Genomic DNA, 23,028 nt, shown 5'->3' with positions numbered 1-23,028 from the left:
CAGGTGTGACAAATGAATTTTTATAAGTAGGACGACGTTCAAAATCTAAAGAAGCGTCATGTTTCTTTTCTGTTCATTACTTCCTCATTCGAGTACTGACAATTGCAATGTTCTCTCAGTGGTTTCATCGTTATATCTATCCTTATCGTTGCAAATATTTGAGAAGGAAAAATACCAAGTTAAAGAATCAAAGAATACACAAACTACCTAATTCCTAAATGCTAAGCATTGGAAAGATTAGAATTGATCTCCCAGCCCCTATAGTCTAGCGATCAAATTGCTGCTTTGATATCAAGGGGTTCCGGGTTCGATCCCTGGTGGAGGTAACATTTCAAGTGGTTCGTATTCATCTAGATGGGATACCCTGATGGCTTAATGGCAACGCCTTTGCCTTGTAATCAAGGTGTCCCAAGTTCGACACAGGTGAAGGCACATTACACAGTGGGTCAGATCCCACTTTAAACTGTAAGTTCAGTCCCGATTAATCTATCTATGCATAAAGTGAACTTCAAAAATCAATTCAATTCCATTAGAAGCTTTAGCTCTCGTTCCGATTAGCCTCTGTGCATATAATGGACCTCACTACAAACCCAATCAAGTAATCATTGCAATACGGTGCTAAGATCAGCTCGCTTGCGCAATTTTATTATTCGCAGTCCTAGTCCTACATGTTGATCAGGGACGGCGCCAGGGGTGGGCACGGGTGGGCAAGCGCCCACCCAAAAATTCCTGTGCCCACCCGATTGCCCACCCAATCAAATTCAATAAGTACATATACTTGGAGATATATGAATAATTCTATAAATAAGTGTATTCTGGTGTTCATAATATGTATATTTTACTTGTGAATATTATCTATGCTAGAAATAGTCGCATGTTATCAACCCATAAAAACCCAATTTTGTCATTAGAAACTGAAAGTAAATACTAGAGCTATTGAAACAAAAACTGTGATCAAATGAATACTTTCATGATTAAAAGCCTTTAGTACGTAGGCTTAGGAGGCTCAAAAGTATGCAGGGTATGATCAAGATTAGATCAGAATTTAGGTTGAACTTGAGGACTGCAGCTCCGGGCCTCTACATACGTATATAAATCCCTGCCTGGGTATGGTTAAAATAATCTCTAAATAAACAAATAAAATCATAATCTTAGCGTTACTTCCTCCGGCAACACAATACATTATTTTGACTTTTTAATTATTATTATTAGAATAATTTAATAAAGAAGACTTAGATGGACAGGCCATGTGACACGAATGGCAGAGGAAAAAATAGTTTACAGGATTCTTGTTGGGAAACCTGAATGTAAGAGACCAGTAGGAAGGCCAAGACGAGGATGGAGGGGTAACGTTGAGATGGACCTAAAAGAAATCCGCAAGGATCGAAAAGATTGGATTGATCTTGCCCCGAATAGGGACAGATGGAAGGCTTCTGTTGCTGAAGCCATAAACCTTCGGGTTTAAGTATGCTAGAGAGTATAATATAGTTTTAATTAGCTCGGCATTAAAATTCCAGAAGTGTCCCTTCTTTATTTCATTACAATTTTTATATACTTGTTATCTTCAATTATCAATATGGTATGCGAAATATCAACTTTATACTTATTCTACTAATAAGAAGGAATCACAATAATCACTACAATACTGCAGTGAATAAATTTTAATAAACCAGTTATGTATGGAAAAAGCTACAGAATTGTTCATTTGCTAATGAGTGGCTTATCCTATTTAGAATTCCTCGTCCCACACATATATTTTGCCATATGAATCAGCCGAAAATGTCAACAGAATTTGTAGATGCAGCTGAAGTAAATAAAAAAAGTTATGTCACGAAGTATCCAGAAGACGATTTTTTTAGTTTGTTTTTAAATCCACTTTTATGCTCAGATAGGCTAATCGGGACTAAACCTACAGTTTAACGTGGAACCAATGTGCATTGTGCTTTCACCAGAGGAGGGGGGAGTCGAACACAGGACCTCTTCATTATAATGCGACAGCGTTATGCCTTTGGGGAAAAATATACAGAAAGAACTCGCACCAAACGTGGCAGTTTATCACCACAGAAGATGCGTCCATTTTAGGAGGGTGGTTGCCTGAGACAAATATTTGAGACTTTCGGAAAACAACATCATGGTTCACGGAATTAGCTGCCTTGATCCACTAATGAAACGCTATGCAATTGAATCTACCATCTCAACTTTCTAAGAGGTATGAACTAATGAAACTCCATTTTTGGAAGAGTAAGTTGTGGTTGATTTGTTATATTTAAAGTCATTTTTCTGCTAATTTTGATAATGACGACGATAAGGTTAAATGGTAATTAGATTTAAAGTTCCGAAGGGGCGAAAACAAACACAAGCTGACACTCAAAATACAAACCCACATAAATTATTACTTTGACAGTGGTTCCAAGCACCAGGGACTCGTTGCCTGAAAGAATCAAGTTTCCAGGGTGTGCTGCACAGGATGGACTTTGACATTCTAGTGTGTTCGAAATGGTCACGCCATGCAACCCAAATCATTATGAAAAAATAGATGAATTATTACTGGCACGGTGATCAACTTCGATGAATTCCATGTGTTCTAAATCATTTTGTTACTTCAAAAAATATGTTCATGTAACCAACCATACGTGTATTGCTTCTCCCGCATTAGTAACATGACAGTTCAGAAAATGAATAGCAACTTAGCTAATAATCTCTTCAATTCTGAACAGATTTTTCGATCTTTCATGTTTGTGAGTGATATTCTGTCAAAATAGCCTTTCATTAGCCTAGGAATACTTCATGGACAATGAACAAAGAATTTGATTTCCATGTGTGTTTTAAATCATTCCTAATAAGACGTTCATTTTAATCCAATCATTCAGTGGCAGCGATTAGGAGGAGCAGTAAGTGGGGATCCAGTTCCCCCACCACATTTTGCCACTTTTTGCCCTCGTACTATGGCCTCTTTATGCTAAGCCTTTTCTACCAAGAAAAAGTGCTGTCCTTTCCCCTCAAATGTTGGCACCCAATCGCCGCTACTACAAACATTCAGATAGATTTCTCAGTTGTACAAACCTTGTAACTAAGGAAAGTGACCCCCAAGGAGTAAGAAAACTCTTTCAGTTAAAAACTCATAGGATGAAAATACTATGCTCAGGACCATGCATTTCAATTACGAGAAACTTTACGATTGTCTACCATCGCACTTTCTATCATTGTCGCCGAATACATAAAATCAAGTATATGTCTTGTATTTGCAACACAAGCTTAAACCTAATTCACATTTATTTCACTGTATTAACATGTATGAAAGAATGTGATTAGAATGTATGGCTGGGGTATGGCTGCGCATGGGTAAACTCTTCCTTGTAAAAATTGTGTCCATCAGAGACAAAGCGAAAGGAAATGGAACAACATGCGAGAATAGATTAGAAATAATAAACAGGAAAACAAGAAAAGGAAAGGGAATAGAAGTTAGAGGAAAATCGGGAGTGTAAGAGAGAGGGGGATACATACGCCTTACATACACATATATACGATATATATATGGTCTTACATTTATACTGCCCACCCTAATCCATCAATAAGGAGCTTCTGCCCACCCGATCGAAAATTTCTGGCGCCGCCCCTGATGTTGATTAATTTTAATTTGTGAGGTTAGAAAATACCGTAATTTCTGCAGTACCACCATTCTGGCCAAACTTGATTCCATACAGGAGAATCAATCTTTGAAGCACATCTAAAACTATTGATCCAATTCTGAGCAGTATTTATGCATAATACATTCTGAAATAAAATTATAATCTTCAGCTGTTATTATCACTAATCAAAATGCTCAGTGTAAGAGTTGCAACTACATTAGTTACTTTTATGTCCACATATTTGTCTCCTAGTGGAGGTGAATTTGTAATGAAAATATTTTTGTTCCTTGAGAGTGGCACCTCTTAAGTGAATGGTATTTCTCGCATCCTCCTCATTTTTAGCTGTAACTTCTGAATTCCAGTCGTTGAACAAGACTTTTATAATGAAAGAAAAAATGGTATCATTAACATGATTTCTATTCAAGGGTGATGTTGTTTACTTGATGCCTACTTTATTAAGTTAGTGCCGCTTTTCTGAAGCACAAAAACAATCTTTCGCCTACTGTTGTGATTTGGACAGTTTAGAGTTATGGCACACTATGAGGCAGAAATGATCTAAAATAAAGACCATTCAGCAGCTGCTTGCATTGGTTGAAACTTTCAAAATTGCCTTTTACGAACTTTATAAGCTTTGTGTTATTGAAATATGCATACCCCCATCAACGACTGCTTGCATCAAATCAAGTGTTACCTTCGAATTAGTAATGAGAGGTTGAGTGCTCTATCTAATCTGTCCTTTGTAAAAGAGCTTGCTTGTCTAGAGCCTCCCCATTGGCGCAGAAGTTGCATCACCACCTTGTAATCAAGGGGTCCTGGGTTCAATACCCGGTGGAGGCACATAGGGGTTCAGATCCCACTTTAAACTGTAGGCCCAGTACCGATTAGTTTATCTGTGTATAAAGTGCACTTTTAAAAACTCAATATAATAAAAAGAACTTGCAAAATCTTTGGATTTAACAAGGTTGTAAGGCTCATAAGAACAGATGTATCTTATCATAGAGTTTTGTTATGGTTATTTTCTTATTTCAGCAAAAAATACTCGCACCTTTTACATAGAAAGAGTGTTACATGTAGTATTTATAAGTATATCCAGCGAGTTGACAATAAGTAGTTATTATGGTGTATTTTGTTTACTGTTCATATGAATAGTAAGTCTGTGATATTATTCTCTCGATAATGGCTTATGAAAAGAAAACAATACAATTATTGCATTTTATTTGACATAAAGGATTCATTCATGCTCATGGAACAAAATGGAACATAACATCTCATGTGATATATCTTTGGATCTGACTGTAAAACAAGACACTGGTAAAATTATTCCCTAGTAAAGTATTACGTAAATACCTTTTAGCCGATATTAGTTAGCTCCCCGAGAATTTGACTCCAAAATCTGTAGCTCCCCCACTTATTTTAGGCTGGCGCCGTCACTGCTCTGATGTCTGTGATTCCAGTCTAAACAGTATATTGCTAACCAGGCTGGGTCCAGTTCAAGCCCCATGTCCATGTTGAGTTTTCCTTTTTCCCGCGGATGGCTATGGCTTCCTTGATGTGGTCCCAGTAATTTGATGACTTATTGATGATCTTAGTTGTTGTGAAGTCAATTCCATGGGCCTCCTGGATGGAATGCTCTGCTAAGCCTGATTTTTCAGGATGAAAATTCTTTTATGGTAGGGGAGGGCTATGGTATGTAAGCGTTACCGTAATATTCACTTCCAGATTTCGCAACACAAAGGAAACTTATGTATTCCAGTAGCCCTCCCGACCCGAAAATCTGGGGATTGAACATTCAACACTAGTGGCATTACTTCAAGGTCAGAGCTACAGCTAAGTTGGCGGATTTACAGGGTGTTACTAAAGTTAATTTCCATCGCTTAGGAGGTGATTCCACAAGTGAAAATAAACACAAAAGTTCATGTGACGAAATTCCGAAAACGGCTCCCATTCGGAGTTATTGAAGTGGGAAAAAGTGTGAAAATTATGTTTACAAGGAAATATTGGCACAACGGCCAAACATATGACCGCGGCGATGGGTGTTCCACAAAGAAATGCGGCATGCTCTATTAAAAAAAAAGACATGGCAGATGTGTGAAGTTGATGCACAAAGGGATTCCCCTAAGGAAGCGAATGGGTCTGTTGAAGTCATTGGGGTAGGGAAGGGTTTAGCGAGATGTGTAATCCACGGAAAGTGATATGTGGAGACTGACAACCAAGAAGAAAGCGAATATCCGTAGTGGACATCACCATTACGTAGAAAAACAAAGATGGTGGTAGTGCTGCGCTAGGTTGCATATGTGTCGACATGTTCACTGTGTGCAGAGTGGCGGTGCCAAGGGAACCACATCATGGACGATGGGGGCCGTTTTCGGAATTTCATCACATGAACTTTTGTGTTTATTTTCAGTTGTAGAATCACCTCCTAATCGTTGGAAAAGAAATATAGTAACACCTTGTATAAAGGATGATTCTGCAGTGAATATTATTTATGTTAACTACTATTTTTATGTATTTATTACAGGTGCATTTATCATACCCTATATTATATTTTCGTTTGGAATTGGAAAGCCTTTGTATTTCATGGAAGTAGCAGCAGGACAATATTCCGGGAGAAACAGTTGCAGGATATGGGCAATGTCTCCAGCATGTAAGGGTACTGCCTTTGTTTCATATTACATATTCTAGAATATATTACAAGCATTTGTTGACCTAAAATCTATTTCAATGTTGTGAATTATCTTGGTAAATAATAAAATAACATGTGGCTCAACAGCCCATGAAGGACCTAGGCTGATCTCCCAACTGCCAGTCTCCCTCCCACAATCAAAGCAAGAGATGTGGATATCTTCAACCGGTAATGGGGTAACGTGGGGTCAGCACATCAAAGCCTCAGCTGTTATAGGAGATTTCTGGGGCCGGGTTACGCTACTCATTCGTAGCTCCCCAATTTCCTCATGATGGTGGGTTACCACCAGTCCAATACACAGGCCGAGAACCCAGGGACTGAACCCAGGCAGACTCAAACCCATGCCGTCCCGCAGTTGGAGTCCAAAGCACGGCCATGGAGGAGGACAATTACCTTGGTGCAATTTATGAAATTTTGATAATTCAAAATTATGGCCTGAAGTATTATCAATGCAAAATTTATCACCATCCAATGTGCCCCCATTGGATGGTTCAAACCCCATTTTTAACTGTAGGTCCATTCCAGTGACATCCCATTGGTACCTGGTGAACCACCAGTAAACCAACTTTTGTGCTGAAAAATTTGAAGTGGTCGGACTTCTGAGTTTGTTTTACTTTCATGCAGGGGTGCCGACTTGTCAAAATTATTGGGGGGGCTCTGATCACTGAAATAAATTAACGAATAACTCACTCTCTCCCTTTATAAAGTTTTGATCTCAGTGTTCGGAATCACGTAAAAGCCCATGAATTCCTCAAAAATATCAAAAAATTTATTCACAGTTCTAATGCAGAATATTAATATTGTCCACGAATGGATATTTCACAAGTTTAGTCAACCATAATAGCAAAATATTCCCTACTTTTAATGTCTGCTACCACGGAGCGCAAAACAGATCTCCCTAATATCAACGATCTCGTTCTGAATGTCATGTTAGAGCCATTTGTAGCTCAAAAGTCTCATCCACTACCCTAGTTCATGCACATCGTCTTTTGAAACTCTTTTTAGTAAAAATTTTAACAATACTCTTAATTATGTACTTAGTATATAGTAATAAGTCATGTGTTTTGCTGTCTCTGGTCATAGCCCCCCCTCAAAGTTGATGGTTTAGCGGTCTCAGCTCCACCCCCAAAGTTGATGGTTTAGCAGTCTCAGCCCCCCAAATTGATGGTCTAGAACATTTCAAATGTGTATTTAAAGTTAAGTTCATGTGGCACAATTCTGAGTAAACTTTACAAGAGAAGCAAAATAATACATTGGATCCTCTAAAGCAAAATTATTTGGGGGCTCTTACCCCCACATCGTTAACATTGGGGGGGTCGAGCCCCCCCAAGCCCCATGGAGTCGCCGCCTATGCTTTCATGCCTGCATTGGTGTTTTATGTCTATTAATGTACACTTCTCCAAAAGTTACTTGACCGCCCTGAAAGTTTTCTAAGTCCAGTAATCGTTAATTTGGCAACATAGCTCTTGAGAACGAGCAGAGAGTAGCCAACTTTACTGCAGGTCCCTCTGCTAGGCGAGAAACCATATGGTGAAAGATTTACATACTTTTTAATATTATGAAGTCAGAAACTATATTCGCCCAACATATTAAGAGATCAAAACGGAAAACTCAAGTATGAGGAATAATTCGCTCGTGGTACACCTGGAGGAAATCGCTGTCAAGTTTGAACACAAGATGACAAAATTTTCGAATAGTTTATGCAAATATACTATAAAAACACCTTGCAAAGTACTGTGCAATGAGTGAAAATTAAGAAATTTCTCAATTTTCAGCGAAAATGTGTTCATCGCATAGAAAAGTGGTAGCTTGAGCAATCATCAACATGTTTGAAAGCATTTGCTACAAGCTATGTTGTAGAGTATTGGTAAAGTAATCGCCTCACAAATTTATTTTTCCAAAGAATTAAAGGTCTCAGGTTCAAATCCAAAGCTCTCCAATTTTTCTTTCGTTTCTTCTCTTGTTGTTGTAAGTATGGCATCACATACATTGAGCATAGAGTTTAGTAATTAAGTTGAATCATTTTATTTCAGAATGTTCGCAAAAAATAATTTGGTGTTGAAATCGACGAATGTTTCCGGCAGCTCAATGTATTTGTTTCTTCTTTCTGGCACTAACATTCATCAATTTGGATCGAAAAATACCTAAATTGTTGTCGTATTCCAACAGTTAGTATTTTGGTCGAACCAGGAATTTGCTGACTATGGCTCGGAAGTTGATGAAGAATCATCTTCATTTCTGAGCTTACAAAACGATGCTAACAGAATATCAGTCCGTTTGTCTTCAGCTAGAACCAGAAGACATTAATTCTTTGCGTTTGTCGGCCTTCTTTTGGCCTTTAGGTCATTTTTAGTAGTTTTGCCTTTTTTTGTAACATTTTCCTTAATTTTGAGGCTTATTTTTCTCCTTCCTTCTTGTTTCGTGAATTTTAAGTGCATTTGCTTGCACTTAAGGAGAAAAATAAGCCTCAAAATTAAGGAAAATGTTACAAAAAAAGGCAAAACTACTAAAAATGACCTAAAGGCCAAAAGAAGGCCGACAAACGCAAAGAATTAATGTCTTCTGGTTCTAGCTGAAGGCAAAGGGACTGATATTCAGTTAGAATTGTTTTGTAAGCTCAGAATTGTTTTGTAAGCTCAGAAGTGAAGATGATTCTTCATCAACTTCCGAGCCATAGTCAGCAAATTCCTGGTTTGATGAAATACTAGCTGTTGGAATACGACAACAATTTAGGTATTTTTCGATCCAAATTGATGAATGTTAGTGCCAGAAAGTAGAAACAAATACATTGAGCTGCTGGAAACATTCGTCGATTTCAACACCGAATTATCTTTTGCGAACATTCTGAAATAAAATGATTCAACTTAATCACAAAACTCCATGCTCAATACTTACAACATAAAAAAAAAAAGAAAGAAAGATAAATTGGAGAGCTTTGGATTTGAACCTGCGACCCCTTTATTCTTTGGAAAAAGACATTTGTGAGGCGAGTACTTTACCAAAACTCTACAACATCGCTTGTAGTAAATGCTTTGAAACATGTTGATGATTGCTCAAGCTACCACTTTTCTATACGACGAACACATTTTCGCTGATAAAATTGAGAAATTTCTTAATTTTCGCTCATTGCACAGTACTTTGCAAGGTGTTGTTATATTATATTTGCATAAACTATTTGTAATTATGCCCTATTGTGTTCAAACTTGACAGCGATTTCTTCCAGGTGTATCACGAGCGAGTGCAGTGTTTCCAACCTCACAATAGTTTCTCTGATTCCAATTTTATCATGCTGAATCACAAGTATTCTCTTAAATTATTTCTCATACTTGAGTTTTCCGTTTTGATCTCTTAATATGTTGGGTATTAAAAAGTATGTAAAACTTTCACCACATGGTTTCTCGCCTAGTAAAGGGACCTGCAGCAAAATTTTCTACTCTCTGCTCGTTCTCAAGAGCTATGTTGCCAAATTAACGATTTCTGGACGAGGTCAAATTTTGAGAATATGCCACTGGTTCAATCCCAATCAGTGTACTAGTCATAAAGTGGGCTTAAAAAGATGTGTAATAAGGGCCAAAGTTTTAAATAATTTTTATCATTATTACTCTTTTCACCACATTAACACACATCGGCATGTGCATTAATAATGTACAGAACACATAAAAAAGATCACACTAAAATTCTAGCCATGTTCGATGCAAATGATCTTAACAAATTATGGAAATTTTGGGTGCGTCAGCACGTATGGTCATTTTGTATCCTTCAGTGTGTATGGAGTACATTCCCTTATCGAAAACTCTTACCTTAAAATTAAAAAAAGGGGTGTAAGGAGCCCCTTGAAAATTTAAAAAAGCAAGTTGTAAAGGGACACAGTGTAAAAGGCCCAACATAGCTGACAAATTGTTGTGAAGGTTAAAACCCTGTCTGAGGTAATTAAAATCATCACATTTGAGATGAACAAGCCGAGAAGAATCACGTTGCAGGCATGGCACAATGGAGGGTCCAGACCTTACAGCAGATGACGATGTGGGACATGGCTGTGTCTGATTCAAAGTCGAGTTAACATGACATCTTCTCTGCAGAAGGGATGGGACGAGGAATGCCAAACACCAGTGTTGGGCTTGATAGCACAAAGCTTGTTCCCCGTACCTCATCTGTGTCAAGAAGGGAACAAAGAAAAACATTCTGCAGGTCCCTAGCTGGCAGTGAGAACATCACCGTCTTCGTCAGCAGAATTGCCGGCAGCATTGGCTGCTTTGTTCCCTTGGATGCCTACATAACTGGGGACCCAGCAGAAGCAGACTTCAGCACTGGCAGATAAGAACATGAGCCATCGATGGATGCACTACTACAGGATGCCTGAAAGTCAGCGATCCCAGACTCTGGAGGACACTGGTCGAGTCTGTGCATAGAAGGACTCTTTAAAAAGTGTGAACATCGGCAAAGTCCAGGGCCTTTAGGACTGCATAAAGTTCTGTCGTGTATAGTGAACACGCAGGACATAAAGCATAGCTCTAACTTTCAGTCACAACAAAGGTGCATCTGACTGATTTGACAGATTTGGACCCATCCCTATAAAACACATTAAAATTGGGGTACCGTGACCGAAGTTCTTAAAACCACTGCTGGTATACGACCATTGGTGTTTCTGCCTTTAGGAGGGCAATCAGACACTTATCAATGAAGGGTGGAGGAAAGTCCCAAGTTGGGAGAGGCAGAATAAGTGGAGAAACTCCAGGCAGTGCTGACACAATCTCGTCTGCACAAACACCGAATAGTCTAGTGGCACCAAGATTTACCTTTACATAGCCAGCATTGTTTCATGAGGAAGATTCGAAGGCATTGAAAAAGAGGCAAGCATAAGTCACTGTCTTTGCAGGGGCAAAGATGACTCATGCCTAAATACACAAACTGGTGACTGGACTGGTACGAAAAGCACCGAACACAAACAAATACAAGCATGGTGCACTGTGTCTAGGATGTGAAGCCGAGAAGGGTAGGTAGATGAATACACAACACATCCATAATCAGGCTTCGACCTGATAAATTAATGGTACAGGCAAAGCAGTACCATTCCATCAGCACCGCAAGATGTGTGACTTAATATGTGTAGGAGCTTGAGAACTTAAAAAGACAAGAGAACTTCAACTGGTGAAGGTGAGACTGCCACATAAGTTTCTTATTGAAAATGAGGCAGAGTAATCAAACATCATTCACGAAACCTAGAGGCATTTTCCCCATGTACAAGTCAGGGTCAAGGTGGTACAGTACCGTGCAAAAGTGCATCAACATCGCATTTTTATGCCATAACTTTTTTCAAACTTCATGGATTCAAGTGAAATTTTTATATGTTGAACAGCATCAATCACCAAACTAGTCACCGGTATCATTCGACTCTAATACTTGGTTTCAAGGCCCTTAGCATTGATCACAGCCTGGCACTTGACTGGCATGGAGTCTATCACCGACTGAAGGTTCATTCCCCATTCTTCCTTCAGCTTGAGAGGCTGTTTGGCATTTCAAGATCGGCTATCTGAGGAGTTCTACAATGGACCAATGTACAGGGAGATGTCAAAATGTTCAAGACCAGGCAGCCGCTTGTGACATATTCCCTGTATGATCGGAGCATTCTGCATGGTGTCCGTGTCAACCTCTGCCTGCCTTCCAGGGACATTCCTCAGAAAATAAAGGCACTGGGAGCAAAACCACAGTCTGTCCACACTGTGAAGAGGCTGCTGAGGTTGTCGACCTGTGAAAGAGTGATTGATCTCCCTCAAGAATAGGAAGGCCAAACTGAAGTGGGTGAAGGAGCACCTGACATGTACATGGAGCGAGTGGAATGACATACTGTGGACCAATGAGAGCAAGGACGTTCTCTTTGAAAAATATGGTGGAGAATTGACATGACATGGTGCGAGTACCAACTGCCCACAGTCAAGCATGGCGTTGGGAATGTGATTCTGTGAGGGTGCTACTTGAGATGAGTCCCCTCCACTGCATCGAGAGCAACATGGACTGGTACACATACAAGGACATTCTCGCGAATATCATGTACCCATTCGCTCGTCATCACTTCTGACACAGCTAAATCTTGCAGGAGGACAATGACCTGCAACATCGATTGGGGTCATACAGGAGTGGATCAACCACAATCTGATGACTTGCATGGAGTGGCCAAAACAGAGTCCAGACTTGAATCCTATTGAGCACATGTGGAATGAGCCTCAAGCACAATGCAGCCAAGAATTACAATGAGAAGTTCACACAGCTGAAGGAGGAATGGGTAAAGATCCCTCAGTCACTGATCAACACATTGATCGAATCCATGACATATTGGTGTCCAGCTGCGATCGATGCTGACTTTGAAACAAAGTACTACAGTCGGTTGATACCAGTGACCAATGGCGGCCGGCAGCCACTATGGGTAGTAGTACCAACGTGATCAAGTAAATAAAAAAAACCCTCCGCAATGCCCCCCCCCCCGCCTGCCCCCTCCTTGATGTTGCACCACTAGCCAAGATGTTTGTCCTTGTTTGGTAATATGGAAAACAACATGTGTTTAAGTAATAACGTACTAATCCGATTGATCTTCACTCACTAACCTATATTTATACACTACAGGAAACTTCCCTAAAAATATAACAATTACAAGAGGAAAGGAAAAACAAATCCAATCACCTTCTCCTCCCCCATGCATACGTATTCTAACTGGATGTCGAAAATATCTTTGTTATGAAAAGAAATTGTTGAAATGCCAAAGGAAACTCGCATCATCATAGGATATTTTAAAAAAAGACTGGATGGTCCTCTTGGTGCATCTATCTATTATCAAAAATGTTCATTTAACTTTGGAAAAATATTAGGTTCGTTTCTCCAAAAGTAGGCAGAAATTACTTCCCCAACGGGTCTTACAAACCAGTCGTATTTAGCGACTTTTTTCTGAAGGTGGCAACTGTGTCGTGTCAACACTGCGAAAGTTCGCGGCCAGGCCAAGACTGGCACGGTTTCTTATGGGCTAACCCCACCCCCTGCCACTTTGTTCTCGGCTCATGGTGGAAATGTTCCTAGCTGAGACTTCTTCAACCCTCTGCACGTGTGTCAACTTGGTTAGGTCCATGATTAGGCCAGCTCTTCCGCAGCATGGACTGTTGCCTTGCGAGGGTACGAACGAAACAGCTAGTGATGCAGTGAGGAGGTTGGGGAGGTCGTCACGTCAGCTTGACCGATTGCAAGATTCGAATCTCCTTGTCTGTAAACTATCAATGTATTCATTTAACTTTACTTGGCGACGTATGAATTTCTTCTGAGGGTAGTGCCATGGCACGGCGGCTCTACCCCTTGAGCTGCCACTGCCGGTGACTAGTTTGGTGATTGTTGCTCAAAGCATACATGCATTACGGTGATAAAAATGAAAGTGTCATTTTTTTGTGAGAATCATTTATCTTGTAGTCTACTGTTAATACAAGCATAAAAACACAGTTTTTCGTTGTGATTGATTGAATTGTTGTTTTAAGTCCACTTTATGCACAGGAAGGCTAATTGGGACTGGACCTACAATTTATAGTGGGATCCGAACCACTGTGCCATATGCCTCCACCGGGTATCGAACCCGGGACCCCTTGATTACAAGGTGATGACGTTACCGCTACACCATCAGGGAGGCTGTTTTTCGTTGTGATGTTTCAGGAGAACACACACTCCCTTCATCAGACATTTATTTTTAGTTTGATTAAAGATACAGTTATAACAATGGTTATAATTTTTTAAACAGAAAAGAATCAGTTATACAATGGATGTTGTCAATATTACATTGTTGTAATATAGCAACTTAAATGTGAAAACAAGCAGTCTGGTTTTTGTTATCAGGTTGAAAAAAAAGAAAAAAAAAATTTTGTAAATAGTCCGATCTGGTCTACCACCTGTTGATACAGATACACCTACCTTGCTGCCCAACATATAAAAATTTCACTTGAATCTATGAAGTTTGAAAAAGTTATCGCAGAAAAACGTGATGTTGATAAACTTTTGCACGGCACTGTAGGTACATAGACAACAAAAGTGAACGCTCATGCTTTCTCCAATGAGAAGCTGAAACCAGTTTGGGAGGACCATTCAACAAAACGGTTTACAGTCAGTTGGAGCTGACGGGAAGCTAATACGAGATCCCGTAAGCAGCAAAAGATCGTGAGGTATATTAGCTTAACATTGGAGTAAAAAGTAGAAGTTCTAAGAGAAGTGGAGAGAGTTGTGAGGAAGAAAAGTTTGTGTTAATACAGTATACTTACTTAAACATGTTTTTCATTTACTGGTAGTCAGTGCTCGAAGTGAGGGGAGATGTAGGAGGATGGTCTCCCAGCTAGCAAAATGTTAGACAAGCACTTCCCCAAGGCATCCATCCAAGGATCGACCAAACATCCACTCAACTAAATTTGTTACTGCTGGTTTAATTATTGTGAGAGGAATTGCTTTTGGCTTGCACTATAGGACCATGCACAAAATATGGCAAGGTCCACTGCATGTTCATTATTATTGTTTATACTGTAGTACAGTAGTTTTGTTTTGTTGATTATCTTTAATAATGCATAAAAGTAAAGTGCTCCCCTGTGCTTTGCACCATGCCATGAAGGTGTATAGGGGGTGGGGTTAGGGCCCCACACTTTCTTGATCTCGGCCGAGCTGGGGTGATGTGATCAGCCCCACGCCCCTGGCTGCCTTTACCCCCCAGTGTGTCCTCCAGGTTCCCACTTTATACAATGCTGGATGGGCGCCGGAGCTGCTTGAACAGGTTGAAAAAGTCCCAGTTCTCCACTGCCGGGATCAAACCCAGGTCTCTCACATGGTAGTCAGACGCCGTAACGATTGAGCTACTGTGGCTTCACACTTGATAATGCATATATTTAAATTCAAATATTGGATAATTCATATTTTTCCTGTCTCCTCAAATTAAAAAGAGTCAGCTTTATTAATACCACAGATATTTGCTGTCTTAGTTATGGTAGTTAAAGAAAGACGCCATTGGTGTTGAAATGATTAATTTCTAAATGCAGAATTGATTTGGTTTATGAGACTTCATTTTTCTACCACTTTTGGCTAAACACAAAGTTGAGGATAAGTAATAATATGATGAAGTTGATGAAGGAACACTCACAAAGAACACCCATCCCAAGACACCTGGCATCGTAGCAAGCTGTGCGAACCACTCCACCACAGAGATCGGCTCTGGATGGAGAAGAAAGTGGGGGGAAAGCATCATTATTTGCAAGTAGATGTAAGCAATATATGGTTACCATTTTCATAAATTTTGTTTCAGGTGTAGGGTATGCAATGATTGTGATGAATATTTTTGTGGCTTCGTACTACAGTGTTCTCCTGGCTTACAGCTTGCACTACTTCTTCAGTTCTTTCCAAGAGAAATTGCCATGGAGTTGGTGTGACCCTGAGTGGTGCAACAATAAATTAAACCAAAGCAATAAATCAATTGCGGAATTATATTGGCAGTAAGTATTTATCTTATTTAGAAGGCTTCTAGTGTACTTCTGAAGAAACAATATGATGTCATAAATCTTTGTATAGATTATTATTCATACAATGAAGGATAGTACAAATAATGAAGAACGCAGCGAACATTAAATTGAAATCTAACACAATGATTTTCATATGTTTTGGTAATAACAACCACTTTGATATTACGTTGTCAGAAGGGTGTGGTATATGGATTCGTTCAAGTACATATTTATATAATATGCTTTGTTTTTATAAATTTAGAAACTTGGCTTTACTTTAAAATTGACTTTCAATTCATCACAAACGTCCTAAATCCAACTTATATTTATGTAAAAGAAGAAATGTGATAAATACTTTTAATGTGACATTGTAGACTGGGACAATTTTAGAAAATTCTGACTGTAGGAAGCATTTTTGAGGAAAAGCGGGCAAACAACATTTTCTGAATGTGTTTGATGTGCTGATTACGAATATTTTGTTTGCCACTCTAGATTTTGGTGTTAGATGCTTTAAATCGCCAAAAAACAAAATGGCGGCCATACGAAATGAGGTCCTATTAACTTTTGAAGGATTTTTGTTTTTTAGTGATTTGAAGCACATAACATCAAAATCGAGAGTGGCAAACAAAATATTCGGAATCAGCACATCAATTACATTCAGAAAAGGTTGTTTGTCCACTTTTCCTCAAAAATGCTTCCTACACTTTTTACAGCCACATTTCTGATAATTTGCACCAGGCTATTGTCTTTACATAACTGAAATAGCTTTTTGACTGTGTCTGATAAAATGACCACGAACTTGCAGTGCTGGGTTTAAAATGTTGCTGTCTGTAGGTTAGTGCAAGCACACACCATTTTCTGTGAAATTGCTGATGATGATGAATAGGAGAAATTCCTCTTTTATTAATTTAAAAGTACTTTACAAGCATCAAAAGATTTTGCACCATAACACAAGTAAAATTATATAGTCATGTAACATAAAGATAAAATGATTAAGAACATTAGTTATATTACAAAAAAAAATCTGAAGAGGTTAATTTGTTGATATGGTAATCTGTTGCAAACATTAGGTAATGTGCCAATGCCTTAGCACAGCAAGCTATGACATCAGGGGTGCCAGGTTTGAATCCCGGTCTGAGCCTGGCTGTTCTTTGTGAATGTCCTTTCATCAATTCCATCATATCATCACTCATCCTAATCTTTATGATTAGCCAAAAGTGGCAGAAAAGCAAGGAAAAATAAACCAAATCAGTTAGTCATTTGTTCATGTGCGTGATTCAATAAATCTATAAAGGCACTAGGCACTTTTTCCAAGGGGCTTTTTACACCTTTTTTTTTTTTTAATTTTGAGGTAAAGCTTGTAGATAAGGGATCTTCCCTGCATGCTCTGAAGGGTGCAAAATGGCCATGCATGCCGACACACCCAAAACTTTTTAATCAATCAATCAATCTAAAAAAAAAAGTGCAAGATTCGTGGTAATGGTATTGAGTAGTAAGTAAACCGAATATCTGTTTTATTTATTGTTTCAACCAAACAGCCTGTGGTAGGTACGATTTATTCAAAAGAAGAGTTACTAAGCAATTTCAAAGCTGTCATTTCACCTTAGACTAAGTTGGTTGATTGATTGATTGAGTTGGTGTTTTAAGTCCACTTTATGTACTGGACCTACGGTTTAAAGTGTTATCCGAACCACTAAATGCCTCCACTGGGAATCGAACCCAGGACCCCTTGAATACAAGGCGGCAGGGAGGCCTACCTTAGACTAAGTAAGTAAATATTTAATATAATGAAGAAAAATAAAATAAGTTTAAGGTAGTGCCTCGATCACATTAAGATAGAGCATTTTTTTTACACTGGTTACTAAATACAGGGCTGTTCACAACAATGGGAGTTAGATTCATAATTAACAAGATTAATGAATCACTGAAGTGCCTCATGGGGCAATTACATGTTTACATCAGGTCAGTAAACTTTTGGTTATTGGTACTTTCTTGGTGCTGGTAAAGATTTCATGTGAATCCACCCCGAGTTATTGCCCTCTAATATCCAAAATGGTCTGACATCTACAAAGGATGTTTCATTTTTTCATTTTGATTTATAAATATTAAGAGTAGCTACTCTAAAGCAAATATAAAGCTAACTAACTAACTCCCTAGCCTTCTTAAACCCAAAGGTTCATGGCTGCAGCAACACAGGCCTTCCATCTTTCCCTATCTTGAGCAAGTTCTATATACTCTTTTCCATCCCTACCGATTTCCCTTAGGTCCATCTCAACGTTGTCCCTCCATCTTCGTCTTGGCCTTCCTACAGGTCTCTTACCATCAGGTTTCCCAACAATAATCCTGTAAACTCCTCTTTCCTCTCCCATTCGTGCCACATGACCTGCCCACCTAAGTCTTCTTGATTTAATTATTCTAATAATATCTGGACATGAATACAAATTATGTAGTTCTAAATTATGTAACCTTCTCCAATCACCTGTCTCCTCATCCCTTTTAGGTCCAAAGATTTTCCTAAGGATCTTATTTTCAAATACTCTCAATTTATGTTCCTCTTTCAATGTAAGGGACCAAGTTTCACATCCATATAATACTACAGGCAAAATTACTGTTTTGTATATTTTTACTTTTAGTTTCTTAGATATTAAACGAGAAGACAAAAGTTGATGAAGAGAGAAGTAACATGCATTCCCTGAATTAAGCCTACTTTTTATTTCCTCTTTAATATAATTTTCATTTGTTAATATTACTCCTAAGTATTTGAATTTGGAAACTGGTTCAAACGAATTGTTATCAATAATTAGATTTTGATTATTACCTAACACTCGGTTTCGGCCTGTAAGCATATATTTAGTTTTCTCTTTGTTAACTTCCAAACCTATCTCTTTAGCAGTTTTGAAAAATATTTTAGCATTATTCTTTATTGTATTCACATCATCCCCCAGTAAGTCTACATCATCTGCATATGCTAACAACTGAGTCATACCATTTAATTTTAGTCCTTCGTTAGTTTCTTTTATCTTCCTAACATCATATTCTAAGGCAAAATTAAAGAGCAATGGATATAATGCATCTCCTTGTTTTAACCCATCATGAATTGTAAATTTGTCAGACATATTAATACCCACACGAATTTTACTTTCTGTTTCACTGGTGCATATTTTTATCATACTAACAAGCTTCTCAGGTATTCCAAACTCTACTAATATATTATATAATTTATCTCTTTTGACCGAATCATATGCTTTTTTGAAATCAATGAATAGCTGATGGACATTTTGATTATATTCCCACTTTTTCTCAAGTGTCTGTCTGATGTGAAAAATTTGATCTGTAGTTGATCTGTTACGTTTAAATCCACATTGATAATCACCTATAATTTTATTAGCATATGGGGTTAGTCTTGTTAAAAGAATGTTTTATAATATTTTATATGTTGTTGAGAGTAGAGAAATTCCACGGTAATTATTGCAGTTCATTTTATCACCTTTTTTAAACACAGGAACAATTATGGATTCTTTCCACTGTTGAGGGATTTCTTCTTCATTACATATTAAACAAATTGATTTATGAATTTGACATATTAATGAATTTCCACCATATAAAGTCCAACTATAATTCCAGGACGGTGGTGGCGATTGTCTTTCAAAACTGGGGGGAGGGGGCAGGGGCCTAGTGAGATGCATGGGGGCCCGGGACAAACTACTCAAGTGGGGCCTCCAGTTACTGCTATTATCGTGGCTGGATTCACTAATATAAAAAATGCTTAATTTTAACACATGGGGTGGTAAACAAATATAATTATCTTGATTAGGATTAAAAATGTGTTTATTTTTTTTTACAAATGCTAGAGACTGTAATAAGTGTGTGCAAAATAACCAATAAAATAGATATTGTGAAGTACAATATATTCTTTACTCATTAACAAATGAAGATCAATGATTAATTACAATGCTTACATTATTGATTAATTAATTACATTGGTCTACAATAAAAAATCAGCAGAGAAATCGATGTGTGTTGTAGACTAGGGACTTCAAATCTATTCTTAAGTTTTCCCCTAGCATGTATAGTTATTGAGATGAGACAGGGTTATGAAATTCACTGGGTGTAACAACTAAGCCCCGCGACAAGCTAAGTTTGCAGCACCTTTTCGCATATAATAGACCCAAACGTGCACACAGAATGTAGTCCTGATGCAATACTGCTGATTTTCTCGCTGTCTGTGATATGAACAGCTCGGCAGTTGAGGCAAAACTTGCAGGGGAGATGCTGAGCGCCATTCTCGCGTGGTTTAATACATAAAATATGCCGCAAACTTAAACTGTCGCGGGGCTTAGAGATGTGCCAATCAGCTGATTTATCAGCTGCAGTCCCCACAGGGCAGTCATCTGATCAAACGACTGAATTCAGCTGCTTGAATTCCCACTTGCTCTGCAATAAACAGAAAAAATACTTGGCTGAGCCCTACTGCTGTGATACACTTCCACTAACTAAGGTGTACAAAGGTGGAACTGGCGGAACTACAGCTCCTCCTGAATTTTTGAGAAAGTTTGACCCACGATTACCATTCTTGTCTTTGAACACTTTTAGAATGACGGTTAAAGTAGAAATTATGAAATATTTTATAGAAGGTTATCCCGTCTTCTCTACAACGCAGCTATGTGATATCCACCTTCACAATTCCAGCCTCCTCTGAAAAATCCTGCGTACAATAGGGGTTTTAGGTGCAGTTGTTGACATAGTATCTGTACGTACACTGATTTCTTGGCCAGCATTTCAATCGAAGCTTAATTGTGTTAAATGTTGCATAATTTTACCCCTCTAACATATACTCTGACACTTTATCTCTCGAGCAAAACCGTGCATAGTGGGAGAGAAGAGGGGAAATCGAGTGGGCAGAGCATGAAATAGTAAATGCTGCTGTGAATGTTGGTAGCTTCCTCCATGCAATCCTGTTTCCTCTCACGTGTTCATTGGTGGAGCCATCTCACATCACTACTTGTTTTCATTCGTTTCCTTCATAGATACCGGGACAGAGTAGTGGAAAATAGTGGCACAATTACTGCAGATTTGCACCAATATGAAACCACCAGCCTTGGGGCTCACACATCACTATAATCTGCCTCCAGCGAGCCTGTCCAACAAAAAGATAAGTCAGGAAAATACACTACAGTCTTCTGGCCATTTGGGGGCCACAGGGCACCACCCCCGGTTGCCCCAACCTAGTTACGGCCCTGGAGGGGGCAAGCACAGTTTACTTTCCCTTGGTAGATAAGGTTTAGCATAGTTCAAGGGCAAAAGTGGCAAAAAGTGGGGGCAGTTGCCCCCTTTCACCCCCTCCCCCCTAATTGCTACCACTGTTCCAGGATATCACTGGAATTTGACACTGTTTAGTACAATACTATAATTCTTTCAGCTCATTCTAGTATATCGAAGAAGTGGTACATTTTCAGTAGTATATAATTTAAGGAGATATGTTGCAGAACGAGGTAAATGCATTTAGAAAATAAATTTTGTTTAATGTAGAGAGTTCAAAATTCAGAATTATTCCTCTTTTGCAGCATAAATTGCATTGTACTTCCTATTAAATCACAACTCATGTAATAATGAAAAGAAATAGGCATTTTCATTGAAAAAATATGTATGAGTCAGATATTTAAGCTACATTTAATTGTGGGCAGTTTGTTTTCTCTCACCACAAGCACGAATAGATATTTGAACACAATATCGCCTACAAGCTCCATCTGTCACATTCACGGATACAATTACTAGATTCCAGAATTTTTCATAATTGCAAAGAAAATTTATGTTGAATCCACACATCAGTGTCAGCATAAATAATTCCCAGAATTCAAGGAATTCCTGGCAAGTAGACAACCTGAATTAATAAGAAAGATGTGCACAGAAACCTTTTGTAGTGCAAGAGATCCTGATTACTTTCATTGTTTCCTTTCCAGAAACAGAGTGCTTCATTTTTATGATGTAAAACATGGTTTAGGGCCAATTCAGTGGGAACTAGCGCTTACTCTAATGTTATGTTGGCTTGTAGCTTTTATATGCCTTGTACGAGGAGTACAAAGCATTGGAAAGGTAAGTTTTCATTTTGCACATTCACTATTGCTGAAATTATCTTGGAAATGAACTGCCGGCAATTGGCAGCATGTACGAGGTTTATTTTTTTAATTAGGGGCTGTTTTGCGCTCACGTTGGCAACACTGCATGCTTGGCATTTTGCGCATTTGCTTTAGTTACTGACATGCCTTGCACATAAACAGATGCCATTTGCACCTTGTGAAACGCTTGGTGTGGTTGTGGTGGACAATGGAAGTGGTGCAGGTGATTAAAACTCCCGCCGAGTGTGAGATACGATCAGTGATCAGGTTTTTGACCGCGAAGAATGTGAAAGCGGCAGACATTTATTGCCAGTTACATGAGGTGTATGATGAGAATGTCATTGTTGATGGCAAGGTGCTTAAGTGGGTACGTCTGTTTAAGGCCAGTCGCATGAATGTTCATTACGAACCACGATCAGGATGCCACTCAATCATAACAGACTCATTGGTGCATGATGTTGAGAGTGCGATACGAGCCAACCGCCGTTTGACAGTGTCAATGCTGTCCGATTTGTTTCTACAAGATTCACGTTCTGTACTGTACACAATTTTAGTGGAGAATTTGAAGTTCATCAAGTTGTGTGCTCAGTGGGGTGCCCAAAATGCTCACAGAACATAAGAGTAAGCGAATGGCAAGTGCATTGTCTTTTTTGACATGGTACCAAAGTGAAGGTGACAAAATGTTGAACCACATCATCACTGGGATGAGTGTGTCCCTCTACACCCCCGAAACAAAACAACAATCCAAGGAATGGCGCCACACATCATTCCCTACAAAGGTGAAGTTCAAGCAAGTGACCTCCACCAAGAAACTCATGCTCACCGTCTTCTGGGACAGGTTCGGGGTGCTTCTGATTGAGTTTCTGCTGAATGGACAAACAGTTAATGCAGCCGTGTATTGCAACACTCTCAAGAAACTTCGCCGAGCAATACAGAATAAACGACGAAGAATGCTGTCTTCCGGTATCATGTTGCTGCACGACAACGTACAGCCCGACACTGCAGTTGCCACACAGTCGCTCATTGACTCATTTGGCTGGGAGCAGATGGACCACCCTCCGTACAGTCTGGATCTTGCCCCTAGCGATTATCACCTATTC

The 23,028-nt window shown here is 38.9% G+C and overlaps 1 protein-coding gene across 5 annotated transcripts in view; it reads left to right on the top strand.

The window, feature by feature from the left end:
• LOC146004686 (sodium-dependent nutrient amino acid transporter 1-like) overlaps positions 1–23,028 on the top strand; it is an 80,976-nt gene that overhangs the window by 14,527 nt on the left and 43,421 nt on the right. For 4 of the 5 annotated variants that reach the window (XM_083143621.1, XM_083143619.1, XM_083143618.1 and 1 more), the window contains exons 4-6: positions 6,148–6,279; positions 15,620–15,806; positions 21,773–21,905. In XM_083143621.1, the coding sequence (XP_082999747.1) occupies positions 6,148–6,279; positions 15,620–15,806; positions 21,773–21,905 (452 nt within the window). The remainder of the gene's footprint in view (positions 1–6,147; positions 6,280–15,619; positions 15,807–21,772; positions 21,906–23,028) is intronic. The other variant, XM_083143622.1, reaches the window with a different exon arrangement.

Source organism: Lepisma saccharinum, chromosome 22 (genome assembly GCF_977018435.1).
Source record: "Lepisma saccharinum chromosome 22, izLepSacc3.1, whole genome shotgun sequence".
Classification (NCBI taxonomy): Eukaryota; Metazoa; Arthropoda; class Insecta; order Zygentoma; family Lepismatidae; genus Lepisma; species Lepisma saccharinum.
Note: the sequence above shows the minus strand (reverse complement) of the source record. Positions and strands in the feature narration are given on the sequence as shown.